At 33.9% G+C, this 11,339-nt stretch overlaps 1 protein-coding gene across 1 annotated transcript; it reads left to right on the forward strand.

The window, feature by feature from the left end:
* Positions 1-354: 354 nt before the first annotated feature.
* LOC112277590 (uncharacterized) lies at positions 355-2,826 on the forward strand. Its single transcript, XM_024510113.3, has 3 exons — positions 355-563; positions 1,440-1,677; positions 1,797-2,826. The coding sequence occupies exons 2-3, from the start codon at positions 1,488-1,490 to the stop codon at positions 2,444-2,446; spliced, it is 840 nt and encodes a 279-aa protein (XP_024365881.1). The 5' UTR covers positions 355-563; positions 1,440-1,487; the 3' UTR covers positions 2,447-2,826.
* The last annotated feature ends 8,513 nt before the right edge of the window (positions 2,827-11,339 follow it).

Consider the following 11,339-nt stretch of genomic DNA (forward strand, 5'->3'; position numbering starts at 1 on the left):
AGCGTACGAATGATTTGAAGCACCAAGAGCACCCTCCCTACTGCAGGTGCCATTAACAGAGTGGTCGTCGAAAAGACATTAAGTTAGAGAACGCTTCATCGACGCTGTTGGAAAGAGTTCAAGGGTACTGCTGAGCTAGGCGGGTAACGTTAACCAATTATCAAATACAGTACCAAGGTGGAATTCGTAATTGCAAGCGGTCGATGCGTCATCCAGGTCTTGCATGCGGTGCACACCCACCAGCCTGACGTTTGCTGGCACGCCTGGCCCACCAGAAAACCTGGCAGCACGGCCAGTTTGACGCTCGTCCCTATATCCCCCTCCAGCCCCCCGCAATTGATCATCGCGCAGTGTTCGCAGTACTCGGTAATCTGATGAGACTCTCTGAACTCCAACGGTAGCGCTATCCTCATCAGTTAGCTTCACTCACCCAAGCAGCTTGATACGGTTGCGCGCAACTCTGCATTATCTAGCAGCGCACAAGACTGGCAGTCGTAGCGCAAAAGTTATCTCAAGTCTTCCTCTGGCATACTCTAGAGCGGTTGGAGTGCGTCTTTAGTGAGGTATGCACATCGGGATTGAATCCTTGATTTCTAAACTCGAAATGTGGTTTCGTGAGATCTATCCGATGATCTGATTTTCCCCCTGCAACGCCCCGACATGGTACTGCGACTACCGTCTGTTCAATGTCTCCAGTATCGTTGCTTGGTTCCAACGGCACAGGATATACTCAGTAGTTACTAGTACTTGGGGTGTTCGGGATACTGAATACCTGCACTATGATTGAACTTGTACTATAAGGCTATTTTAGTTGGGAAACATGTCAAAGCCAGTCGAGGTTTCCCTGTAAGAGGGCGTGCCTCGGTGAATCAATGCGTGTCACTCGTAGGTGGTCAGAAGGGTTGATAATCAATCGGTCTCGGCACTCGCGTTTCTTCTCCTTCACGCCTCGGGAGCTTCCCGTGCAGCGTTTGTGAATAGGTGTCTCTCGTAACACACTGTTGTTAATGGGCTCGGTCACTATGACGTGGTGGCGATTTGGGACTCCTTGTATGTTTGTCTCGATTTTCAGCTGCGACATAGTTGCTGGTCGCTGGATCTGGGGCGAGAGGTCATGCAGTTGTTAGTCGTGACGAAATAATCACGTGACCTAGTTTGGAGTGGAAAGTTCACGCAACACATCAATCTTCACGAGTATCAGGAACCTAGTGCCCTGAGTAGGTTAAGACGAAGACGTTCATATCTGCACACACCCGTAGCATATATTGGAAGAGGTCGCGATCGAGGCAGGAGAGCACCGATGGCCCATTGTTAGTGCCCTGTCTAAACAAGTGAATGGTGATCACGTGTCCTTTGTATGGCAATGTATTTTACATATCGTATCTCATTGAATTAGAACATTGGTTTATACTAAACGTTGAGGCAATTCTGTGTAACAGTCGCAAGGTTCCAGTGGAGTCTTCTCTCCTCGATCCTTACACTATCACATGGCCCAGGGAAGAAGCAGTGCTATGGCTGTCTTAGTCATCGTAGCGGTGCTCGCTTTCTCACAAGCAGTTACGGCTAAGGATTACAATGTAGGTGGCACTCTCAATTGGGACTTCCCACCCGGCACAGATGTGGGTTACTATGATACGTGGTCTTCGCAGCAAAAGTTTGTTGCGGGGGATAGTCTGAGTAAGCATCTCTCATTTCATTTCACGCTTAACTCTAGGAATTTCTTTACTTACCCCCTGATACAGTCATGAGACAACCTTGTTACTAACGATCCGATTGTCTTAATGGATTCATCGCAGCCTTCACTTTCGACCCAAGGGCGCATGACGTGCAAATCGTCACCGAGTCGGAGTACACGAACTGCGCAATGAGCAGCGGCAAGAAATACACCTCCGGAAAGGATGCCATCCCTCTTACCAAACCTGGTAAATACTATTTCATCTGCAGTTTCATGGGCCACTGCGCAATGGGAATGAAGATGAAAGTTGTAGTGGCGACTGGTTCGTCCACCCCCGTTACTCCTCCTACCAGCCCAGCCACTCCGCCGGTCACTCCGCCAACCGCTTCTACTCCTCCTCCGGCTGTCTCTTCCCCTCCTCCGGCTGTGTCCACTCCTCCCCTGGCTGTTCCTACTCCTCCTCCAGCTGTTCCCACTCCTCCCCCGGCTACAGTTCCTGCTCCAGTTGTGGCTCCAGTCACTCCTCCCGTAAGTGCCCCTGTTCCTCCTCCAGTCACTAGCTCTCCTGCATCAACTGTGGCTCCTGTACCTGCCCCCGCCAAGGCACCCACGCCCCCAAAAGAGCCCTCTGCATCACCCAGTCCCGCCTCCAGCACCCCTGAGCCTGCTTCTGCACCAGTGCCAAATCAGTCTGCTGCCTTCTTAATCCGTGCGTGCTTGAGCTCTGCTGGAGCTGCGGCCATTGTCTCAATCGGCGCTCTCCTGTTTTAGATTAACTGGACTATAGTTACATATTGAGAATGGGTGGTGTCACATTAATGGGATCAGACACTGGAGGAGAGATATTGTGAGGGGATGACGGAGGGAAAATGATTATTAACTGATTTCTCACTCTGAGACATCTACTAGTAATCTCCTCTCATGTCTTTAGAAGTTGTGTCTCGCTCGGCTAGCAGATCTATCCACTCTTTAGAGAGATCTTTTGTGTTCTTAGCTATTATTTTTATATGTCCCGCTGTACCTTCGGAACTGTTGAACAGTCGATGTCCCCCAGTTATCTGTTAAGTAGTCGATTTACCCCCGTTGTCTATAATTGAATCGATGTCCATTGATATCGGCAAAACTGCATTAGTGATCTCATTACCCACAAATCTTAGTACAGTTTAAGCTGCCACAACATATTTGTCACTTCACTGTCATTATCTATTACTCAGTGACCTCGATGCTGGACAGTTGAGACGGAGCAATACTGGTGCAATAAAGAGAAATTGGTTGTTAGTCAATAATCATAAAATGTGTTTCACTTGTCAACATTCTGTGATATTACAAAAGAATCATATTCTACCCACTTGTCAACATTCGCAGCAATAAATCGCAATGAAGGGTGGGCAGTAACTTATTCCACACTATAATCGTGAGAATGTTCCGGTTGTAACTGTCATTGCTACTGAGAAATCGACGATAACACACAATGATCCGTTTGTTGATAACATAGAGTATACTTGTAATAATTAATACTCTAATGTTGGTAAATAAATATTCTAATTATTATGAATAATGTCATATCATATAAAAAATCTAATAAAATTTCTGTTGAACAATTAACAACAATCTCTAATTTTTATGTTATTACAATAAAAGTGTACTTAAAGGACAAGTTGTACATTTTAAAATGCAAAACAACAAACCCACAACATTTAAAAAAACCTATGTATAATATTAGAATTCACCTGAAACAAAAATTAGCCTATAAGTGTCTATCTCCAAATCACAAGGAAGTTTTTATTTTGATAGGAAGGCCCACTACTTATTTGTTAATTATTCATCAGTTTATTTTTTTAAAAAAACCAAGCCTTGTATTGCAATCTTTCATTATAAATTTTGTTTTAAAAAAACTTCAATAAAAATTATAAATTAGAACAATAATAAAGTCTAAATCTTATATATTTATAAAAGATTTTAGAAATACCAAAAATCTTTTTTTTAACAATATACTTATTCCTTACAATAAAAATAATATTACACAGATAATAATTGAAAAAATATACTTATTATTGTTTTTTTAAAATATTTTAAGAATTTATATCTTTTAATGTTAGAAAAACCTTTATTATAAAAAAAAATTTATACTTTATCAAAATAGAACCAAAATTGTTAAAAAAAAACCTATATATATATAATATAAATATAGTTTATATATTTATATATTATTACATTAATAACAAATAATCAAAATAAGTATATATGATATATAGATTTTGAAGGTAATTGTTTTTTGTATCATAAAAAAATGGCTTTCTTTTACCCATCTAAAAATCATATTTAAGAATATTAATAGCTTGCTTATGATTCTATTCTATATCTTATTGAAGAAAGTAGTAATGTCAAAATTAAACCTTAAAACAAAAAATATTTTCTTTAATATTTTATCTATTTGTAGACTTATTATTTTTTTTGTTAAACAACTTTATGAACTTTAAAAAAAACTTTGTAGAAAATTAGTCCTAACATGATTTGTTAATTTAGTAGTAGATTTGGATTAATAAAGTTTAAACAATTAAAAAATCCAAACTAATCAATCAAAAATGGGTCACAAATGTCTAATCTACATAAGAACTAAATACCTTAGTTTTGACAAATGAAGATTTGAATAGTAGAATATTGTTACAAATGAGATCAAAAAAATTATACAATAGAATAATAAGATAATAGAATATATAAGTCTTATTATAAAGCAACAAATTGCAAGAGCATGAACAAGACTATAAGATGAAAAATTAACTGTAAGACATGTACTATTGAGATTGAGGGACTTCTCAACCTTGATACCTACATATATTAGAAATTAAGAAGCTTCCAAGTAACTTTTTACAAAAGAATTAATCTCCAAGTCATTGTAAGATTCTTCTTGAGTTGCTTTTTTATTGCTTTGATGTGAAGAAATCTTAAGAACTTTCTCTTATGACTTCCTATGTTGCTTGAAAATTAAACAACATGAAGAATCTATTCTAACAACCTCTTAGAATCTCTACAACTTTCTAAGACCTTCAAGACCCTTCTTTAGATAGATGTCCATGACATTATTTCTTCCTTTAGTTCTAAATTTCTTGAAGATCAGTAAATACAAAAGTACTCAAAGGCATAAAAAATCAAAGATGTCTATTATGGTATATGGTTACGCTGTCATATGGCGTGATTTACTATCTGGGAATACATTAGGTATCTAGCTATAGAGAATTTAGCTTAAACCTTTATATGAATCTTGTCTTAGCTTCCTAAACTCCTTTATTTTGCACAAAACTCAAAATATAATAAAATCCCTTCAAAACATATTTTTCCTGCAAAGGATTTTCTCATCTCAAACTTTAGAAATTGATAACTCTTAATCTAGCTGTTCAATTTGTCTCAAATTTATAAAATAGGTAGAAATCATCCTTAACTTTTACCACAAAAGAAACCAACTATAAATTTATTCCTGATCTTCTGGCATCTAAGAAACCCTACTAAATGCTCTAAACCCTTAGATTGCATGTGTTGACTTCAAAATCCAATAACTCCTTCACTTCAACTTGGAATCCAACAAGTAGTATGCAAAAAGTGTAGCCGCAAAAGTGCTCTCTCTAGTCGCACTCGCCAATCCTCAATTGCCCTCTGTATGCGTGCATTATGCCAAAAGAGTGACAGTAGCTCCCAAATCAACACCTTAACTTTGAGCACCTATATCTCCTTCATATAAACTCCAAATCATATAAAAATTATACCAAAACCATAGCCAAAAACCTAAACTTATTGATCCTAGCCTTCAAAACTCGAATCCTCTCGAGAAACTAACCCTAATCTCTTATATGGCCTCAGGCAGCCTCCTCAAAGCCCATTGGTCATGATTTTTGACCAATAAGAATGGAGATTTTCATCATCCATCTCCATTCATCTATATTGGTGCCCTAATTACTCCCTTTGCTACCAAAATCCTTCTTCAATCCTTTTTCTTATAAGATTTACATAATTTATGCTCTAAACACCAAATAAAAGAACTAAAATAAGTTTTCAAAGGTCACCAATGTCTAACAAAGGTGATTCTAAATATTTAGAAGTTACTATCAACCAAAACCAATCTTAAAAGCCACTATCAAAAGGAAATTAAAGTTATACAAATTCTATAGTAATCTTTTTAATCAACTTCTTCTCAAAGTAATAATCAAATTATATTCTACAACCAACTAAAATCTACTAACATGGCTCTCACCATGTTACTTAATAAATTATATATTAAGTACATAATTATATTATTTTCATTTAGTAGCCAAACCACAACATGACAACGCTTGATTACTTGAGTGTTTAATGTAAGATATTCTAGTTGTCTTTTATGGATCAAAAGTATCAGTAATCCTTATAACCAATAATTTAGACCAATATCCTTTGTTCAAGACCAAGCTTATACTTTTGCATCTTTTTTGTAAAAATACTCCTTGAATATTAATTTTGGACAATCTTTATGAATAAATTCTACTTCAATGAAAATTACCACCAATCTTCTTTTAGATATTCATCAATATTGTTGTAATCCAAATATTTTTTTTTGAAGGTCATTAATATAAACTAGTGAGCTCAAATAAACCTCTACTTGTTGAAAGTTTATTCTAATTCACAACAAGTGAATTAATTATGGAAATCTTAGAAATCATAGTTTTTATTTTAATTGTAATCAATTCACTCTTAACTTCTTTAAATTTTCCAAGTGTGAAATAAATAAAATTTTATTACTTGGACATTTATCCTAGTTCACAAGAAGTGACTTAATTATGTAATTTTTATAAGTCATAACTCTTATTTAAATCCTAATTAAATCACTTTTTAATCTTCTCAAACACTCAAGTAATCAAGTGCAACTTCTATCTTTAACTCACACTTATAAAATACATGTCCAAAAATTTATTTTCTTAACTCTTAATTTAATTATTATTATTTTTATTTGATTTTATATTTTTTATATTAATTTTCATCCATGAACAAAAAATCATCTAAGTACAAGTTTTCATCTACAAATAACTTATCATCCATGAATAACTTATTATCCAACTTAAGTTTATCCTACTCAAGAGTCATTCATGTTAAAAATATTCACCCAATCTATTAATTTTTTCATCCATATAAAAAGTCATCCGTTTCACCTAAAATTCTTCTAACCTAATTTTTAAAATCTACTTCAATTTACTTAATCTAGCTTCATCCATCCGGGAACCTCACCGGGTTGGAAGGGGTCGGCTCCCTAGTCAACGTGCTGTGAGTTGACTCCACCATGGTCTGCGACGCTCAGCCACCTCTGCCTCGATCGCCAGGTGCTAGACGAGCTCCAGAACAGGAAACGATGCTGTCAGGGAGGATCGGCCAAACATCACAGCACCCCAACAATGTAGATCACAAGTCTTTAATAAAACATTACACCGACCAAAAAACATCCATCTCCAACTTCCATAAGTTTGAGATTAAGCATCAGGCACCAAATGAGACGGCAAGAGTCTCAAAGATCGGTAAGTGTGCAGCGAAAATAAAGAGATTCAATCCTCCTCTCTGTAGCAGTATCTGCCAACTTGACCACGACGAATACTTTCTCTCTGCAAGAATAGATCACCACTGTCGCGACACCTCCAATACCACCAATGACCCCCAGGAATACAACTCGCATGCTCTACTCTGCTCTTGATTCCGATCTCTTCCACAGAATAGTGGCAAGAATTGGACCTCATGAAAACGCATTGTAGCAACAAGCACGCTTTCTGTAGACAATCATACAGATACTATTCAGACTTCTTGAATCTCCTCTCAGTTCTTCAAAAACAATCTAAGTCCTCGGTTGCAGCGGATTGTTACTTGCACACTTTTGTGTATGATTCAATAAAAGTCGTATTAACAGCATGAAGAATGCGACCAGATCTACGTACTCCTGGTCCACTCTTAATTGCACTGATTTCCCTATATGTCCAAGCTAGTTTTCTCCCAAAAGTAGCATTCTCTTTCCCAAATCGACTTGCCCAAAAGATTGTTAGCATTAGAGGAAATTTTGGCATCGGCAGTGCCCACGAAAATTCAATTTTCTTCAAAAAAAATAGCAGCGCCAAAGGTGCAACAGCAGAAGATCTCTACCACCTAGAAAGCCAAAATCGCCTCACAACACCACTCTGCTTCCAGCAAAGTAGACAACGATGCCTTCCGCACTTCGAACATCTAACAAAATGCCAAAGACGTCGCACAACCTTGCTCCACCCACGCTGTTGGCCAGTCGTCAAGTTCACCACCTTAGTACTAATTTTCAAAGCCACCGGATCAGCAACCACACCATGTCTAGCTCCACCGCTGCACTGACAGAATAAGACCTCAGACTCAACAACACTGCCCGTCCCCCCCTTCACCGAAGGAGAGAATAAACAACCAAAACAATCACTCTGATCCTTCACTGTAGCGCCGCCGCACCTCCATGCCAACGCTCGGTTGCCAAACACACCGAACCCCAATGTCGTGCATTGATCATAGGGAACAAAGATGACTTCTGCCGCAATACCTCCACGGTACGAAGAGAAGGGAATTGCAGCCTACACACACAGAAAATAGCGGGAGAGCTTCCTAGCAATGCCGTTCCAGATCCTTCACAAACAGAATCTAAAAAAAAACAAGGGAGAAGGGATGAGGGATCCGGGGCGGCCAAGACCCCTATCGACGACGAGGTTGCCGCCATTCCTGGGCTGCCTCTCGCCCTTCTCACTATCTCCTTTTCTTTTTCTCTTCTTTTCTTCCTTATTTCTCCTTCTCTCTACTTTCTCTTTTTTTTCTTCAATGATTTTAGTCTATTTTATTTGTAAAAATAATAATATATATACGTATATATATATTTATATATATATATATTCTTTTGGATTGACTTGGATCAAAGATCCTTCTTACGTTCTAGTCTAAATAATATTTTACAATAATAAACTACTATTAAAATATCATAATTTTATATTAGCTAATTTAAAAAATATATATTTTAGAATTTCTTCTAAAAGAAACTAGAAGAGACCATCTTTGCAATTGACATTCTATTATTTGCTATTTATCTCAAAAAAAATTACATTAATTCACTAGACTAATGACTTTAAGTACTATGAGTGTTTTTTTTTTTTTTTTTTTTTTTTTTTTACTAAACATATGAGTGAGTTGATTCATTGACTTACAAAATTACTTAGTTGAAATGGAATAAATTTCAAGATATCACCCTTTTAACTATGCATATTTCAACTACTAAATTAAAACAAAGACATATTATTAAATTCAACGTGAAATGGAATGGATTTGGGATGCTATTTATATTAAAATTTGAAACTTTTGTAATTGCTTCTCTTATTTCTATAAACAAAAAAAAAAAAAAAAAAAAAAATTATAGAAGTGTTGTATTTTTTTTTTTTATAGAGAGATGGTAAAGAATTTGCTAGAATTGACATAGATATTGTTTAAAGATATAATTTCTTGAGTTTTAAGAAAGATATTTTTTGTTAGTCATAAATTATTTCTTTTTCTTTTGGCAAAAGATATGATTGCTTGAATAAAGAATCTAATAGTTCTTGTAGTTTTTTAAATCAATACATATTATTGAAATCAAAATAAAATATATTCTACAAAGCTTAGAAATGATTTAAAATACAAGCCAATATGAAATACTTAAGATTCATATAACATGTATATATAATCATAAGATATAAAGAACCTTTAAGCAAATGGTGCCATTATTTGAATGAATCCACAATAGCAAGTAGTATTTTATGATAGATTTCATAATTGATCTTAATAATTGAAAACTCCATAAATTGAAATACAACTAGATGAATTTTTTTTGTCCTTATTTTTTATGTCATAGCAAATCTTTTAGTACAAAATCCAAGGCATTGATTTTCATAAAAGAAATTTTAATAAAATTTAAATGTACTAAAATTGGAGTTGTAATAAAAGCCATTTAAGATTTTAGAAAGCCTTTTTTGCTTAAGGCAACCAATATTATTTATTCTGGCATATCAATTGAATAAATAGAACAACTATTTGATTTGATTTTTTATTTTTTAATAAATATCTAATATAACTTAATAAATCGAAAATAAAATTATATAACTTGCATTGTCTTAGAAATTGCTCAAACTTTATCAACTTGAACCTTCTTTAGATCCATTAATAAATTTGAATTTTATATAATATATCTAAGAAATTCTACCTTTTACTGTTAGAATACATATTTCTTCAATTTGACATAAATTCTTATCTTTTGAATTATTGTAGTACCAAACTTATATCTTCTCCAAGACTTTTTGAATACATCAAAATATCATTAAGTTAATAAACAAAAAATTATCTAAGAACTCTTAAAAGATATCATTTATTAAATGTTAAAATATAGCTAATACATTTGTTAGTACAAAAGGTATAACAATGTACTCAAAATGCCTATATTCTAAAATATTGTCTTTCATTTATCTCTTATTTTATGTATACTAAATTATAATCTCTACAAAGATCAATCTTTCTATAGATCTTTCTTTGATCCAACTGTTTAAGAAGTTGTAATATTAATGGTAATACACAATATTTTTTCATTATTATCTTATTCAAATTTTAATAATAAAATAATATTTTTTAAAATCTATCTTTTTTCTTTACAAAAAGTATAAGTTCTCCAATAAGTGCTTTTGAATTTTGAATGAAAAACTTGGAAAGAATTTTATTAATGTATTCTAATAAGACTATTAACTTTATTTTTGAAATATTATATATTGCTTTAAATTTCTAATGAGTTCTTTTTTACAATCCTATTTTACAATAATATAAGTAATATTCTAGTAGTATATTAATATTTTTTTTTCTTAAAAATACTTAAAGTCTTTCTATTTATTGAAATATCTTATAAAAAATATTCAATTGATTTTTTTTATTAAAATAGCATACATCACAAATACAAGATTATTATTTTTTTAATATAAAGTTAATAGATCTAAGAAATAAATATGAAACATATTTCTTTCTATAATATTTTGGATTTAAAGAAATTTTATGTAAATTCCAATCAATATCAAGATAATATAACTTAAATCAAAGAAGTCCAATGACAACAAGAATCGCACAACATTGAATAATTTTGAAAACAATATGCAATACTTGGTCTCTTAATATTACTTACAATATTCTTTGATGCAAGTGCTTGTCTATCAATGACTTCAAGTTGTGTAGAATAAAACTTCTTCACCCATACTAAATCATGTTTCATTGCCAAATCATTATCTATAAAACATGTTGAGGTTTTGATATTTAAAAGAAATTTAACAAAAAAATCACAACTTAGAGTTTTTATATGTACATGAAGTATAAAAGTATTACAAACATATACATGTAAGCCAGTAATTACCTATATAAATAGATAAAAATAAGTAGAAGTAGATAAAAATAAGTTAATTCTATAATATCTTCTATAAAAGCTTCCTAAAAGCTTTATAGATGTTGCTTTGATTTTATAAGTGTCTATAATTGACTTTTTGGATTAAAAAAGTAGTCAACAACTTGGCCATGTGCCACACATGTTGTTAGTTTGAAGACTAAGCTAACTATATGGCCCACACATAGAAAATCTTGCCTTTTATGTCAA

This window comes from Physcomitrium patens, chromosome 25 (genome assembly GCF_059467195.1).
Source record: "Physcomitrium patens ecotype Gransden chromosome 25, ASM5946719v1, whole genome shotgun sequence".
Classification (NCBI taxonomy): domain Eukaryota; kingdom Viridiplantae; phylum Streptophyta; class Bryopsida; order Funariales; family Funariaceae; genus Physcomitrium; species Physcomitrium patens.